This window comes from Talpa europaea (assembly GCF_964194135.1).
Source record: "Talpa europaea genome assembly, chromosome: 3".
NCBI classification, from domain to species: domain Eukaryota; kingdom Metazoa; phylum Chordata; class Mammalia; order Eulipotyphla; family Talpidae; genus Talpa; species Talpa europaea.
The window spans coordinates 37,676,477-37,694,881 of record NC_140069.1 but is presented as its reverse complement, the minus strand read 5'-3'; the positions used below and the strand labels follow the sequence as shown (position 1 = coordinate 37,694,881).

Sequence of the window (18,405 nt, the reverse complement as noted above, 5' to 3'; positions counted from 1 at the left end):
AAAACCACAGTATGGTTTTGTATAAAGAATACAACCTTTAACCCAGATAAATAAACCATGTAGTAAGTGTATTTCTGAGTAGGTTACTTAATATTTCTGCTAGGAAACAAGGTCATCTTTTAGTACCTACCATAGGTATTAGGTTTTCTTTTTTTTTTAAATTTATTTATTTATACAAGAACTGGAGTACAGGCCAGAGGCACAGGAGGGTGAGAGAATTCACCAGAGACAGAGTGGGGAGCAGAACAGGCAGACTGACTCAAAACACTGCTGAGGGGAGTGGTGGATGAGACAGGAGAGGATGTTTACAGACCCCTCATATTTAATTATAAATAAGGTGCTATTAAGTAAAATTTCTCATGGAGAAATTTAAAACCCTAATATGTAGTATATAATGTAACAAGTAACAATAAATATACTAACTTTGTATTGTTACGAGTTCTCTAGAGGAATAGAACAAATAGTGTGCATATATATATATATATATATATATATATATATATATATATGGAGATTTATTGTAGAAATTGACTGACAATATTATAAAGGTTGAGAAGTTCCACAATCCCACCAACTGCAAACTAGAGAAATAGGAAAGTTAGAGGTATAAAAACTTAGAAGGTAGGAAGAGAGGAATCTATAGCATACACTCAGATCTGGGTCTAAAAGCCCAAGAAACTGTAGCACTGATATCTGATACCTGAGACAAGAGAAGACGGATGTGAGAGTTCAAGCTGAGGAAATAAATCTGAAATTGAAGTATGACTTTGTATTTCCTCCACTTTTTTTGTTCTGTTCAGGGCCTCAGTGGATTGGGTGATCCCATCCATTGGTGCATTGGTGGGGGTGAAATGCTAATCTCTTCCCCAAACACCCTCACAAACACACCCAGAAATAATGTTTTATCAATCATCTGGGCATTCTTTAGTCTAGTCATATCAGGACACATACAGTTAACCATTGCAATACTATTGTGCCCATTAAGTGAATGACAGCAGTTGTGTGAATGTCAGAGAAGGTATAATCAGTGAGAGAGGACCTATATGTACAAAACTCTGTAAATTTCAGCAGCAACTAGCAAAATGAAAATTGTATTTTTGCCTCTCTCTATATATACATATATATGTACACAAATAAACACATGTGCATATATACCTGCACATATACTACATACATACACATACATGTATATTTATATGTATACACAGACATATGTGTGTGCAAATCCACACACAGGCAAATCTCATTTTATTGCTCCCAGTTTTATTGGACTTTGCATATGTTGCTTTTTTACAAATTGAAGGTTTCTTGCAAATCTGCATAAAGCATGTCTAATGGTACCCTTTCCCTATAGTATGTGCTCTTTTCATGTCTGTGTCACATTTTAGTAATTCTTACAATATTTCAAACTTTTTCACTGTTATATTTGTTTTGGTGAGCTGTGATCTGTCATCTTTGATGTTACTACTGAAGCTGTTTTGGGAACACCAGGAACTGTGCCCATAAAAGATGGTAAACCTAACTAATAAATGCGTGTGTTCTGACTGCTCTGACAAACTGCTGTTTCCATCTCCTTCTCTCTCTCTGTGCCTCCTTATTTCTTTCTTTTTTTTTTAAAGATTTATTTTTATTTATTTATACAAGCACTGGGCACAGTCAGAGGCGCGGGAGGGTGAGAGAATTCACCAGAGCCAGAGCAGAGAGTAGAACAGGCAGAGTGACGAAGTACACTGAAGGGAGCAGCGGGCGGCAGGAGAGGTCTGCGCGCCATGTGGGACCCTCCTCCAGTGGCCGGGGAGCAGTCTGGGATTGAACCCGTGCTGCAGAGGCTGCGGGCAGCTTTGTACCCCAGCGCTCAACAGCCGCGCCACCGGGGAGGCCCTGTGCCTCCTTATTTCTGAGACACAATAATATTGAAATTAGGCCAAACCATAAGCCTACAATGTCCTCTAACTTTTTAAGTGAAAGGAAGAGTTTCATGAGCCACACCTAAAATCAAAAGCTAGAAGTGATTAGCGTTAGTGAGAAGGGCATCAAAAGCCAATATAGGGCCTCCCCGGTGGCGCAGCGGTTGAGCGCTGGGTTGCGAAGCTGCCCGCGGCCTCGGCGGCGCCGGTTCGATCCCCGGCTGCTCCCCGGCCACCGGAGGAGGGTCCCACATGGCGCGCAGACCTCTCCTGCCGCCCGCTGCTCCCCTCAGCAGTGTACTTCGGTCCTTCTGCCTGTTCTGCTCCCCGCTCTGGCTCTGGTGAATTCTCTCACCCTCCCGCGCTTCTGACTGTACCCAGTGCATGTATAAACAAAACAAACAAACAAACCAGCAAACAAATAAATAAAGCATGCCTCTATAAAAAAAAAAAAAAAAAAAAAAAAAAAAAAAAAAAAAAAAAAGCCAATATAGGTCAAAAGCTAGACCGCCTGTGCCACACAATTGTGAATGCAAAAGCAAAGTTCTTGAAGGAAATTAAAAGCACCACTTCAGTGAACACAGGGATGATAAGAAAGCAAAAACAGTTTTATTGCTGATAAGAGAAAGTTTTAGTGGTATGGATAGAATATCAAACCAGCAATATTTTCCTAAGACAAAGCCTAATCCAGAGCAAGGTTCTAATTCTCTTAAATCTGTGAAGGCTGAGAGTAGTAAGTAAGTTACAGAAGGAAAGTGTGAAGCTAGCAGAGGTTTATTCATGTGGTTTAAGGAAAGAAACCATTTCCATAATATAAAATTGCAAGATGAACAGTAAGTGCTGATATAGAAGTTGCTGTAAATTATTCAGAAGATCTAGCTAAGATCTTTGATGAAAGTGCCTACATTTAACAACAGATTTTCAATGTAGGCAAAACAGCTTTATACTGGAAGACAATGTCATTTAAGACTTCCATAGTTACAAAGGAGAAATCAAAACCTTGTTTCAAAGGGTCAAAGGACAGGCTGAGTCTCTTATTAGGGCTTAATGTAGCTGGTAACTTTAAGTTGAAGCCAATGTACATTTACCATACTGAAAATTCTGGGGTCATTAATAGTTAAGCTAAATCTACTCTTCTTGTGTTCTGTAAACAGAAAAACAAAGCCTGAATGATAGCACATCTATTTATAACATGGTTTAGTGAATATTTTAAATCCATCTTTGACACCTACTGCTCATTGGCAACCAAAAGCTGGGATCTTCACCAGTGATTACAAGGACATTAATGTTGTTTTCATGCCTGCTGACATATAGTCACTATGTAGCCCATGGACTGAGGAGGAGTTTTGGCTTTCAAGTCTTATTATTTAAGAAATATATTTTATATGTCTAAGGCTACCACAGATGATTCCTTTGATGGGCCTGGATAAAGTCAATAGAAATCTTTTTGGTAAGAAGTCACAACTCTAGACATTAAGATTATCTGCCATTCTTTTTTTTTTAATAATAAATTTTATTTTTATATTCCCCATACAATTGCAACCCCCCCATTCTGACCCCAATCCCTCCCCTCCCGCCCCCACCCCCCAAAAAGTGTCTCTGGTTCATAGTTTTTTGTTGATTTTGATTTTCACTTTCTTATAGTTATTCATTTTCCTGGTCCCTTATTTAAGTTTTCTAGATTCCTGCTATGAGTGAGACCATCTGGTATTTTTCTTTTTCTTTCTGGCTTATTTCGCTGAGCATGATCCCTTCCAGCGCCATCCATGTTGCTGCAAATTGCATGTGTTTATCTTTTTTGAATGCTGAGTAATATTCCATGGTATATATGTACCACATCTCCTTGATCCTGTCATCTATTTTTGGGCATTTGGGCTGTTTCCAAAGCTTAGCTATTGTAAATAGTGCTACTATAAACATAGGGGTGTAGGTGTTCTTTGGAATTGATGTTTCTGTGTCCTTTGGGTAAATACCTAGGAGTGGAATTGCTGGATCATATGGAAGCTCTATGTTTAGTAGGTCCAGAAATCTCCACACAGCTCTCCATAGTGGTTGGACCAGTTTGCACTCCCACCAACAGTGCAGAAGAGTTCCTTTTTCTCCACACCCTCGCCAACATTTGTTGTTGCTAGTTTTTTTAATATGTGCCATTCTCACTGGTGTAAGATGATATCTCATGGTAGTTTTGATTTGCATTTCCCTGATTACAAGTGATTATCTGCCATTCTTAAGAGGAAGTAAAAATACCAACATTAACAGGAGTTTTGAAGAAGTTGATTCCAACCCTCACAGAAGACTTCACGAGAAAGTAACAGTGGGTGTGTTGGAAATAGCAAGAAAATTAGAATTCTAAGTGGAGCCTGAAAATCTGACTGAATTGTTGCACTCTCATGATGAAACTTGAACAATGAAGAGTTGCTTGTTGTGAATGAGCAAAGAAAGTGGTTTCTTTAGATGGAAACTATTATGAACAATGTTGTAACAACAACAAAGAATTTACAATATTAGTTGATAAAGCAGCATCAGAGTGTGAGGACTGACTCCAATTTTGTTTTTGTAGCTTTTTATATCGAGGTAATATTGACTTACAACACGATATAATTTAGGGATATAGGGCCACACTTCTTTTTTTTTAAATATATATTTTTAAAGATTTATTTATTTATTTATACAAGCACTGGGTACAGAGCGCTGGAAGGTAAGTGAATTCACCAGAGCCAGAGCGGGGAGCAGAACAGGCAGACTGACGAAGTACACTGCTGAGGGGAGCAGCATATGGGACCCTCACCGGTGGCTGGGGATCGAACCAGCACTGCAGAGGCTGCGGGCAGCTTCGCAGCCCAGTGCTCAACCGCTGTGCCACCAGGGAGGCCCAGAGCCACACTTCTTCAGATGTATGTTGCCATACCATACCCACGACCAAAGCATCCATAATCAACCACCACAGCCTACTGGGCTCTCTTCCTCCTTTGTTCCCTTCGCCCATCTTCCCCTACCAGTACCCTCAATTCTGCAGTCATATCGTTAGGGTTCATTAAGGTTTAGTTTTTTGTTTTTCACTTTCTTTTATTTTCCTACATTGTTGTTTATTTTTTTACAATTTTGATTTCTCCACTCAGGTGTGATCCCCATAAACCTCTCCCTATCACCTCATCTGTGAACCATCACCATAGTTGTTTTAGATTTTTAAGAAGTCTTACTATGAGTAAAATGTTATCAAACAGCATTATGCTACAGAGAAATTTTTACAAAAGATGGAGTCAATTGATAAGGCAAACTTCATTTTCTCTTTTATTTAGATAATATATTTTTTAAAATTTTATTTATTTGTCTTTTATTAAGAAATTGCCACAGGGCCTCCCTGGTGGCGCAAGGGGTTAAGTGCAGCACTGTGAAGCTGTTCACAGCCTCTGCAACATGAGTTTGATCCCCGGCCAGCCAGGGAAATACCCACATGGCACAGCAGACCTCTCCTGTCTCAACAACTGCTCCCCTCAGCAGTGTATTTCAGTCAGTCTGCCTGTTCTGTTTCCCACTATGTCTCTTGTGAATCTTCTTGCCCCTACACCTCTGGCCTGTACCCCAGTTCTTGTACGCATAAATAAATAAATCTGAAAAAAAAAAAAAAAAGAAATTGCCATAGCCACCCAACCTTCAGCAAACACCACTTCGATTGTCAGCGGCCATCCACAATGAGGTAAGACCCTCCACCAGCACAAAGACGATGACTTGCTAAAGGCTCAGATGATGGATAGCAATTTCTAGCAATAAAATGTTTTAAAATTAAGGTATATACTTACTTTTATATATAATGCTATTGCATACTTAATAGTCTATAGTATAGTGCAAATATAACTATTATATGCACTGGGAATCCAATAAATTCATATGACTTGCTTTATTGCAATATTTTATGAAAGTATTCTAGAATTGAACCTGCACTACCCTCAAGATTTGCTTGTATGTATGTATGTATGTATATACACACATATATAATCTTTATCATGTGACATAGATGATATGTAATGTATACATCATATACATCAGAAAGAACTAGAATATCAGATAGTCCTAGCTGGTTATTCATGCCCAGTTTTTTTCCAAGACTGCCACATATGGTATTAAAAATTGTGTATTGTATACACAGAGTAAAATGTGATGAAAGCGCCACAGAGCTGTACTGTGTACAACTTGCACAACTCCTTTTTGGCAGAGCTAGAATATCCAGAAGGTACTCACATGAATCAGTGGAACGCAAAAGAGCATATTTGAGTGGAAACGCAAATGAAAAACAAAAATGGAGACAGGGGCCTCCCTGGTGGTGCGAGAGGTTGGGATACAACCTATTAGCTATCTGCAGCTATTGCACATGGCGCAGGCAACAGACCTCTCCTGACTTGCCCGCTGTTCCCCTCAGCAGTATATTTCTGTCAATCCGCCTGTTCTGTTCACCAGTGCGTCTCTGATGAATCCTCTCACCCCCAGCATCTCTGACCTGTACCCCAGTTCTTGTATGCATAAATAAATAAATCTTTAAAAAAAAAGAATGAAGACATAAAATGTGATAAATACAAAAAATAAAAATTTTACTCTAAAAGGGCTTCAAGAGGTCAATTATATGGTGAAGGACAGAAATGGACTTGCAGTGTTGAACTAAAAAAAAAAAATTGATTTTTAGTGATGTACACCTGAAACTTACATAATACACTGTTGCTTCATTGTAAAAAAAAAAGAAAGTTTGACCATAAAAATGGATGAATTCTTACTTTTAAGGCAGGCAGAAATGTGTCCTGAAGGGATTTGTGGAAAGGCTACTGTGTAAACTGGTGAACAATATTTTCTTATTATGATAGTTGTAAAAATAATTTTGATAGCACTGTTTGTGATAGAGCCCTCATAAAACACTGTCATTCCAAAGTACAGGTCAGTAAAAGTAATTCTATCAGAAGAGAGGGGTTCAGTATTATCCATTCCTGATACCCAATTCTTGCTTTATTATTCTGACAAGATCCATGGTAGCTACCATATCTAGAGAACAAATAATGTTCTTAAATGTTGTCTTTTCTCAGTTGGACTTTTATAAATAGTTTTTTAAAATGAGTTTGAGATTGTACAAACCATTTTGCTTTGGAGGCTAATCATGCAAGAGAAGATGAGGAATTTTCTGTATAAGTTGAAAAGGTAAGGAAAAAAGAAACTAGAGATAAATTAAAAGTATTAAAAACAGCTTATTCCACAATGAGCTAGTTCCTATGACAACTTCTGGGATTATAAAGATGATTAATATCTGTCCTCAAGGTGCTTGTAATCTAGGAGTGGGATAAGTATGTGTCAGGCCTATCAGACTAGCAAAAATTAATAATATTACTAATGGTAATATTAATAGCTAATAACTATTCTTGCTCTGAGTAAGGCATTTTCTAGGTTATTTTTAAATATTAAAACATATGATGCTTTTCAACCCTATAGGGTAGTTATGTATTATTATTAATCCATTTTGGCTGATGAAAATATGAAATCTCAGCTGAGTAGCTTGCCCAATGAATACAGCATTTAAGTCAGCTTTTTAAAATATTAGCTATCAGTCTTCTAAAACAGATAAAACCATTCAGAATGATTGGTGAATATCCAATATCCAAATAAGGAAGATTCTAGTTTAAAAGCATTTAAAAAAATTAGCTGAGTAATACTCCACTGTGTATACTACATCTTTATGTGATCACCTGTTAGTGGACACTTAGCTCTTGGCTGTGATACGTCATGTTGCAAAGAAACCAGGGGCATATAAATCTAATCAAATTAGTGCCTTTGTATTTTTTGAGTAAATACCAAGAAGTGGTATAAATGGATTGCATGGGATATTTACTTTTAATTTTTTGAAGAATCTACATACCACCAATGGTGTATTAGAGTTCCCTTCTCTTCACATTCTCTCCCACACTTGTTTCTTGTCTTTTGAATGACAGCCATTCTCACAGTGTGAAGTGACACCTCATTTCTGTTTTGATTTGCATTTCTCTAATAATAAGGGTTAATGAACACCCTTTAATGTACCTGTTGGACATTTGTATGCATTCTCTGAAAAGGTGGCTGTTGAGATACTTTGACCATTTTTTACTTAAGAGCTAACTTCAAGTCAAAAGGTCTTTGTCCTTTACACCTTAATTCTAGTGCTGCTAATGAAATCATTGTTATTGTTTGAATGATACAGATTTACCTATGGACATTGGAGAAAATAAGAGAGGAAGAAAGTCAGGTTTGTGTGATAAGCTATGCCAAAGTCTGACTAATGAACAGTCTTTATCCCCTCTCTGTTCTAAATGGTGCTAAACTCTTGATTTTCATAGGAATTAGAGACAATGGATAAAGTTACTTTAGGAGAAGTCCTGAGAATCTTTGAATGTAAGTTTAAGCAATGGTATTGATAATACAGTTGTTCACAGGAATATTGTAAAACTTAGATGATTTTTGTATTTGGCTCTAAGCAAAAAGGTGCTACAAAAAGAGACTATATACAAAAGGATGTAGTGGAAATATAAATACACATTTTTAACACAGGTAGTTTTTACAGGTTTGAGATGGAAATGAAGAGTTTTCTCCCTCAACATTAACAAGTCTTACTAATTCTGCTCAGACTTCTAATTTTTTTTTTTTTTTAATGGGGGCTGGTTGCCAGTGGAGCCAACTATTTGAAAGATTTATTTATTTATTTATACAAGCACTGGGTACAGTCAGAAGTGTGGGGGGATGAGAGAATTCACCAGAGCCAGAGCGGGGAACAGAACAGGCAGACTGACGAAATACACTGCTGAGGGGAGCAGTGGGTGCGACAGGAGAGGTCTGCGGGCCATGTGGGACCCTCGCTGGTGGTTGGGGATCGAACTGGCACTGCAGAGGCTGTGGGCAGCTTCACAGCCCAGTGCTCAACCGCTGCGCCACCTGGAGGCCCCTCAGACTTCTAATTTATCTATTATTTTTGTCTTTTGGGAAAAGTTGGGAGAGTGATCATGCGGGGAAGGAAGGAAAAACAGAGTTATTCTAATCAGGAGTAAGAACATGGAGTTAAAATGGTTCAAAGAGCTGGAAGTCTCCATTGATAATCCTCTTTTAAAAACTAAATGTTCAGGAGAAATAAGCAAAAACAGTTTGGAGGGAAAGACACATAAAATTTTTTTTTTTTTTTTTTTAGAGGCATGCTTTATTTATTTGTTTGCTGGTCTGTTTATACATGCACTGGGTACAGTCAGAAGTGCGGGAGGGAGGGTGAGAGAATTCACCAGAGCCAGAGTGGGGAGCAGAGCAGGCAGAAGGACCGAAGTACACTGCTGAGGGGAGCAGCGGGCGGCAGGAGAGGTCTGCACGCCATGTGGGACCCTCCTCCGGTGGCCAGGGAGCAGCCGGGGATCGAACCGGCGCCGCGGAGGCTGCGCGCAGCTTCGCAACCCAGCGCTCAACCGCTGCGCCACCGGGGAGGCCCGACACATAAAATTATTTTTTGAAACATATAGCCTTTTCACAATGACATAAAGAAAATGTCAAAAAGAAATCCTCAGAATAGTTGATTTGCCCAATATAGCTTTTGAAAAATCAGAACTTAAATATTTTAAATAAAAAGCAGACTATCTAAAATATAAGGATATATCAATGCCTAAATTCTACTCAATAAATATGATGAAAAAGGCAAGATAAACAAGGAAAAAATGCAGAAGGTAACTGAAAACATTTGTGAGAATAAATAGGTCTGTGGGAAATTAATTCATTTAGCAAATATTTATTGAGGATCTGTTATTTTCTAGGCACTGTTTAGAGAATTGCAAATTAAATCAACCTATTAAAATGCAAAACCAATGATAATAATAAAGAAATATCAGTGGTGCTGGAGAAAAATAGCTATATATTGCTGGTTATATTGTAAATTGGTTCAATTTTTCTGGAAGATAATCTGCCCATATATTGCAAGAGTTGCAGTAATGTTTCTACCTTTTGACCTCATTATTTTGCTTTTGGGAACAAACCTCAAAGATAACTAAAAAAAAGTAATTTTACAAAGATACACATAGCAGTTCTACAATTAATAATGAAAACTGACAAAGAGGGCACAAGGCTGAATATGGATATTTATGACAAAAATGAATGTATATTTGTATATTTGCAAAAACAAAAAGATAATTATATTCATTTGCTTATTCAATAATTACTTATTAGATATTTATATGGGTCAAGCACTGCCTTAAGGGCTGTGTACTGAATGTGGAACAAATTATAGGCCTGCTAGGGTCCCTGGGAGCTACGTAGAATAAAAAAAAAAAAAAAAAAAAAAAAATGTGGCTTCTCTGAAACATGAAGTTCTATGAATGCAAAGCTTGGCTGGAAAAAAAAAGTCCCCTCTTTTTCATTGTTATTATTTTGCAACACATACATGATTTATTCATACAGGTTCACACCTCTTTAGATGCGGGTTACCATACCACAGCCACTACCAACATACCTGAAGTCCTTCACCACAATTCACTGGGCTCACTTCTCCCTTCTTACCCCAATCCCCATGCTTGAGTGGCTTCAATTCTCTTTTTTTTTTTTTAAAGATTTATTTATTTATGCATACAGGAGCTGGGGTACAGGCCAGAGGTGTGGGGGGAATGAGGATTTACCAGAGACAGTGTGGGGAGCAGAGCAGGCAGAGAGACTGAAGTACACTGCTGAAGGGAGCAGAGGGCGAGGCAGGAGAGTCTGCTTAGCCATGTGGGTCAGCTCCCTGGCTGGCAGGGGAATTGAACTCAAACTAGTGCTGCAGTGGCTGGCAATAGCTTGATAGCGCTGGCTTTAACACCTGAGCCACCAGGGATACCCTGTTTGTTTTCTTTCTGTTGAATTGTATGAGTTCTTTGTAAATCTTTATAAAGTTCTTTATAAATCTTGGATACTAACCAAATATTTTTTCAATTCAGTAGGTTGTCTTTTTATTTTTAGTGATAGCTTCTTTCATTGTGCAGAAATTTTCTAGTTTGATACAATGCCATTTGCTTATTTTTGCTTTTGTTTTCCTTGTCATTGTAGTTGAGTCCCCAAAGACATCAATGAAGCCAATGTTGTGAAGTGTCTTGTCATGTTTGCTTCTATATTTTTGGTTTCAGGTCTTACATCCAAATCTCTAATCCATTTAATTCAACTTTTGTGTGTGGTATGAGATAGTGGTCTAGTTTCAATTTTTGCATATGACTGTCAACAACATCATTTGTTGAAGAGACTTTCCTTTTTCCCTTGTATACTCTTAGCAACTTTGTCATAAATGAGTCATAAATTAACTATCCTCATAAAGTGAGTTTATTTCTGGACTCTCAATTCTATTCTCTTGATCTGTATCTATTTTTATTCTAATATTATGCTTTTTTGATTACTATAGCTTTGTAGTAGAGCATGAAGTATAGGAGTATGGTACCTTCATTTTTTTAAAAATTTTTTTTAAAGATTTATTTATTTATGCATACAAGAACTGGGGCACAGCCCAGAGGTGTGTGTGTGTGAGAGAGAATTCACCAGAGACACAGTGGGGAACAGAACAGGCAGATCAACTGAAACACCCTGCTGAGGGGAGCAGTAGGTGAGACAGGAGAGGTCTGCTGTGCCATGTGGGTAACACCTTGCGCCACCAAGGAGGCCCTGTTACCTTCATTCTTTTTCATCAGAATTGCTTTGGCTATTTGGGGTCTTTTGTGGTGCCATGTAAATTTCAGTAATTCTTGCTCTGTTTCTTTGAAGAATCTCATTGAAACTTTGATAGGGATTATAACATGACTCTTTTTTAATGCTCCAGAATGATCTAATCTTGAGCTCCTTATTTATATCTGCAAAGATCCTCTTTATCCCCAAATAAGGTCACATTCACAGGTGCCAGGGAATAGGGCATGGGCATATCTTTGTGAAGGCCACCAGCCAACCTACTGTAGGCACTGTGTGACAAATCCTTTACTTCCTCCCAGTGGGGTTACCAGGATGATCTGTATGGGTACAGCACTGTCTCCACATGGCACTGAGGAACACTGAAAGTTCTGCTTATATTTCCCAAATAACCTCATGTAAACCAAATCCAAAGGACACTATGGTCCTTATGAAAACTTTTTGCTTCATAACACTGTAAGTATATGCTCACTATTGACACAATTCATACATTTAATCACCTAGCATTGGAATCTTTTGTTTCTTTGCCCTACTTGTTTGTAAGACCCTTGAGGGAAGTGACTGTTTCACACTCAACATTGTACCCTCTTGGCTGGCAACTGTCCCATTTGTGACTTTCCTTGAGGCACTTCACATTATGCTGCAAGGGATCACAATAATAATTTTCTGGTTTTTAATCAAATTAAAATTTGATTCATTAAAAACTGATGAATTGCTCCTGAAAATTATTTTTAAAAAGAGGCTGGGTAAAAAATAAAAAAAAAACATTTATCATGTTATTTTTGGGTAGCTGCTGGTGATACAAGATGAAGTTCCAGCTCTTATACTTTAATTGCTCAGTCTGTTGGGGAGAGCCATCTGAGCAAACGAATGATAAACCAATGCTAACTACTATAGTAAAGTCATGAATGAAATACTATGAAAGCAAAGAATAGGGAGCAACTAGTTGTTTTGGGGGTGGTGAGAGATAGCTTCAGAGAGGTGACATTTGAAATGAGTTTTGAAGGGTGAGTAGGCATTTTCCAGGGGAAGGACATTCCACAGAAAGATGAACCAGTAGGGAATTCTGCCAAAATCATAATAGCAATATCAAGAACAAAAATTTAGATGAGTTTCAAGAAAAGGGAGACTTTTACAGATGCAGGAAGAGGCTAGGAAGTAGTTAAATACACTCTGTGAAGAGGACTTGGCACTAAATGTACATGTAAGGAAAAGAATGAAGTCAGAAACACCACAAGGCCATTCCTCAGCAGACCCTGGGTCTTTCTTTTAAAAATGAGGTGGCTGTACTCTTCAGATATACATTGGAAATGTGACCTGGGTATTCTCCATGGCAGGCTGTAAATCTATATTTCAATCAAGACTTTGCTCTTTTAGATTAACATATGCTCTTGAAAGCCCTCAATTCTTTTCTGCCTTATTTTTTTTCCTAAGAAAAAAAGAATTCTCTTTAAACAGCAACACAATAATGCTGGATTTAGCTCATTTTAACAAAGGTCACAGCATTTTTGAGTACTAAACATGATTACTATATCTTTCCAGTATCTAGATGTCTGGCAAGCATGCCACCATCACTGGAATAAATAACTAGAACTCCAGGTGGGAATGAAAACTGTGGGCCTGAAGGCTGAGGGTATCTGTGAAAAGGCAGATGCATCCTGTTTCTCCTTAACCATAGCCAAGAAGAGAATCAAGGCAAAAGCTCCCCTTTCCTTGAATCACCAGACTATTGAGTAACTTGAGAGCTTGTATGGTCACTGGTTTCAATTTGGCCTTAGAAACCAAATGGGTAATAGAAGATTTATTTGAGAAGCTGCTGTAAAGAATCTAAAATTCCTCTCAATTGCAACTCAGCAGCACCTGGATTCTATTCCTAGACTATTTCCCCCTGTGATGATAGTATCAGCAATTAACATACTTGTATTTTTAAAGCTTTATTCTTCAGGGAGTACTCAACCCATGAGAGAGGTCAGCTAATTAATTTCTGTAATGTTTCAGATTAGACTGTTGCATGTTTTATGACCTTGAAGATTACAGTGATTATTAAGTCACTAAAATATTAAATCACTTTTGCAAGGAATGCAAATAGGTAAGGAATGCAGATCTTGGACACTCTGAGATATGTTTCCACCTCTGTCCCATAGTAGAACCCTCAGAAGAGTGCTGGGTTTTACATAGGAAGATAAAAAAAAAAAGAAGTTACAGTATCAACAGATAAATAACATACTTCAATAGTCTAAGGGAATACTCATTATTTTAATATGAAATTATCCATATCTCTGTAACCTGATGGTAAGTTCTTAGTAGCTATGAAATCAATGGTTGGATAATCACTGTCTGTGGATTGGTGGAAAGATCCTCACATTTGGAAATTGAATTTTGATGGTGTCCTTTTCACTTATTAGCTATGTTATCATGGTCAAGGCAATTGGAACCATGGAATCACAATTTTATCAATTGTGAAATGAACATATTAATAATTGCCTAATAACACATTCTTGTCTTCACCTTAAGAATCAAAACTCCATCATCTTTCACTTGAACCATTATAACTGACTTTCAATTGGGGTCTTATACTTTATTCTTGTTCCTCTACTGTCTCTTCCCCATACAGCTATTAGAGTTATCTTTTAAAATTATAATTCAGATTGTGTCATTGTTTTGGTTAAAACCATTTGTATTTAGAATAAAATATAAATTCCTTGCTAGGGCCTAAAATATGCTATAAAAAATGTTTTTTGCTCACCTGTTTAGCATCTCCCATAATGCCTCTTATTCACTGAACTCCAGCCATACTGACCTTACTGTCTATCAATCAGACAAGCTTACATCTCCTCTAGGCCTCTGCACTTGCCATTCTGTCATCTGGGGGGGCTTTGCCTAATTTCTGGATGACTGCTCCTTTTACTCTTCTAGGTCTCACTTCATATATCGCCTGCCCAGAGACTTCCTTTCTGACCATTTTATCAAAAGTATCATTTCCCAATAGATTTTCCAAAAATTGTAATAATTTTTGCCTCCATGGTAATTATCACAATGTGAATTTATCTTGTTCAAATTAAGTTAGTTGTATTTATTGTCAGTTTTTCCCCATAAGACTACACTCTGTGAGTGGCAACATTTTGTTTACTGTTTTTAGAGTATACACCCAGAGTTTAGAGCAATACCTGATAATTTAACATATACTAGGCACTCAATAAATTTGGCCTATAGGAAATAATGATATTAATGGTTAATATTTAATTATGCTAGCTATCATTTTAAGTGCCTTTAATGAATCAATTCATTTACCAACGCTTGAAAATAAGTACTAGTATTATTCGTGTTTTTGTGATGAAGACACTGAAGAAAAGGGGGTAAGTGAAAAGGGAACAAAGCTAGTAAGTGGTGGAATTGGGATTTGGTACCATAGACAACTTGGCTCCACAGTGATGATCACTATTACTTGGGTACTCAAAATTGATGTTTTAGCCCATTATTCAAGTCTTCCAACAATCCGACACTCTTTCAACTTCTTCTTTCAATTCATTCATTTACTTATTCAATATTCATTAAACATAATTGAGCATCTACCTATGCCAGGAACTAACCTGTGTCTTGGGACTAGAGAGCTGAATGAGTCAGGTCTTTTGGGGGAAAAGGTAAGAGATAAACAGAAATGTGAATACTGATATACTCTCTGCACAATCAAACTTCACAAATTAGAACAGGAACTTCCTTATTGCAAAATAACAGGAACTTCCTTATTTTGCAAACTAAGATCTTTCTTTCTTTCTTTCAGTATTTACGAGGTGTCTTTTAGTTACCTGATTTCTCCAAACACTGCCCCAGCTTTCAGAGTTACCAGAACTTGAGCACCGTCAAAGCCTCCAAGAACTTGGACTTCTCCTTGCTTGATGATATACATTTCCTTGCCAATTTCTCCCTATATGCCAAATATGGAAAGGAAATGATAATCAATTTATTCTTCACAATAATGTCCCAAATTAAAAAATATAAATTCTTCTAGTTTAAGTAAATGAAGGCACAAAGTCGTGTCAATGTAAAAGTAGTTGTCTTAAGACCAGAGATACTTAAAGACATTGGTTGGAATTAGTAGGAAAGTATGAAAGAAAATTACTAGGAACGTGATACTTCAAAACATGTGAATACTATATGGGACCACTGGACACTTGAAGATAAGTCAGTCAGCACATTGCTTCAGGGAATGGCATAGGTGGAAGAAATAATTCATTGTAAGCCTGGTCACCCTGGCTAGTGTGACCTCCTCTCTACTTTGAAGAAAGTGTTTAGTTTATGACTGTTATTCTTCTGCCTACAGAATTGAGGTCTGATTTTACTAATTGGGGCACAAAGGCCTTTACATTATTATTTTTACTCCATATTGAGAGGAAAGTGTTAACACAGCAGGTTGTTTTATTCAGCTCTTACTTACCTCTGGGGACTTGGAGCCAGGGCAATGACCTTTGTTTAAGTCCTGAGAAGTAACTCTTAAAATGTTCACATAGTTTTTGATTAAGGGTGTTACTCTGTGTGCTTTCAGCAGGGTGGAAAGATGTTCTAGACTATCAGCATTGTTTAATATAAACACAAAGATTTATGACGTGTACTGGTATCCAGTTTGGAGTCTGATCCATGGCTGGTCATGTGACCAGGCTCTTTTTTTTTTTTTTTAAAGATTTGTTTATTGATTGATTGATTGATTGATTTATACATACAAGCACTGGGTACAGTCAGAAGTGTGGGAGGGTGAGAGAATTCACCAGAGCCAGAGCGGGGAGCAGAGCAGGCAGAAGGACCGAAGTACACTGCTGAGGGGAGCAGCGGGCGGCAGGAGAGGTCTGCGCGCCATGTGGGACCCTCCTCTGGTGGCCAGGGAGCAGCCGGGGATCGAACCGGCGCTGCAGAGGCTGCGGTCAGCTTCCCAACCCAGCGCTCAACCGCTGCGCCACCGGGGAGGCCCGTGACCAGGCTCTTTTAAGAACTCTAGACCTCAAGACTCAGATGGGATTACCGAGGTTGGAGATATTTGCCCTTGTCACTATAGTCCAGAGCTGGTCCAAAAATAATCCCATGTGACTCTCTCAGAAAACTTGGAAACCTGCATCTGATTTCTCTAGTCTTTGCCTATGTATATATATATTTTGCTTGTCCATCATTTGTATGCTTTGCTATAATAAATCTTATGCCATAAATATGGCCTCATGTTGAGCCATGAAAATCACCAAACTAATGCTTGGTTGTGGGACCTTTGAAACACATCTTATTCCAAGATCCAAAAAAGCATAAATATGACTTATAAGAGACCTAAATGGCATTTGGATCATGAAAAATGGTTAATTTCTGAATAAGTCAGTTTGCATAAAACAAGGGAAACTATTTGGATAATAGTAACCACAAAGCTCAGTGAATTACTGAGTTATAAAAAAATAGCATACATGTAGTAAATTTACATAATTAGCTCAGGTTGGCACTGGGGTATCTGAGTTAATCAAATAGCAACCATACTGATAAAAAACTAGATGACAGTACAATTAACCCAGGATTAAACAATATTGATTATAGTTTATGCTGTGATGACTGAGACAAGGTCTACTTTGTTCTGTTGCTGAGCATAGGTTTATGAGATAAGCACTCATTTATGAATGAGGGAAATCTAATACTAAACATTCTCTGAGAAGTTTAGGTCATTTAATACCAAAGGTTAGCTTCTTGAACATTGTTGGATTATAAATGTTAGGTTGACTTTAAAGTCATCAGACTCTACTTTCTAGTTAACATGTGGATATTGAAATTCTTGTTTTAGCTTCACATACATTTATGATGAAGGTAGATTAAACCCTACTATTTCCATTTTACAAAGAAAAAAAAGTACAGACTCCACATAATATATCCAGATTGACCATATTTCATGATGAATCTAATATCAAGAATGGTCTCTTAAAAACCAATAAAGTATCTATAGATGACTGTAAAAGTAAGGGAAAGTGTTTGAAAATTAGTTTTCCAAGAGATAATCCAGGCTGTAATGATTAGAAAAGGGTCATATTCCTTATTCTTTGCATGAAGTAATTCTCAAGGAACTGGAATGATTTTTCAAAGGTAGTTATTACAACTGACTGGAGGTAGAAGTACATAATGGATACTTAAATATAGTTCAGCACTTTTAATTATTTTTTAATGATCATTTCAATAATTTTCCAACGAGATCTGGCATAATCAACGAACCAAAACCTCCACTATTTCTTGCATATTTCTAGGCTAATTTAAGCCTTTCTTGCAAGTTTAATTAGCATTCAAATGAAGTAGACATTCCTCAGAGAACAAGGTCTGACAGCATGTGCAAAATAAGATCAAATCAAGCTCTTGTAGTTGGTTTATGTACTAATTTGGTGAAAGTGTAGAAATGCAAGAGCTTCATGTAGAGTAGGGTACCCCTTAGTGAGAGAACACTTTACATTTTCAGGGCTCCTGTGTAGAAGGCTATTTCCAAGTCTAGAGGGGGTGTTCTGACACTGCAGTGTATCTTCTCAGAATGGAATAGTGCTACTCAAAGTGTGATTCCTGGCCCAGCAGCATCAACATCAGGCAGGGGCTTATTTGGAGGTACAAATTCTTGGGCCTACCACAGAAATCCTGAATCATAATCTTTAGGTCGGAGGTCCTAGAATTCTGTGCTTTGACAAGATTCTCTGGTGATTCTTGATTTGCTGTAAACATCCTTGGAAAAGTCTAAAATGCTTTTTTGAAGCAGTTCAGGCTACCCAGCAGCAAGTTTAAGGACCATCATGAGGATGAGACAGATCAGCAAATTCAGTCC

The 18,405-nt window shown here is 37.7% G+C and overlaps 1 protein-coding gene across 1 annotated transcript in view; it reads right to left on the bottom strand.

Moving 5' to 3' along the window:
• CNGB3 (cyclic nucleotide gated channel subunit beta 3) overlaps positions 1-18,405 on the bottom strand; it is a gene marked incomplete at both ends in the record, with an annotated part of 123,068 nt that overhangs the window by 12,679 nt on the left and 91,984 nt on the right. The window contains one exon of the mRNA XM_084230544.1: positions 15,392-15,510. Within this exon, the coding sequence (XP_084086670.1) occupies positions 15,392-15,510 (119 nt within the window). The remainder of the gene's footprint in view (positions 1-15,391; positions 15,511-18,405) is intronic.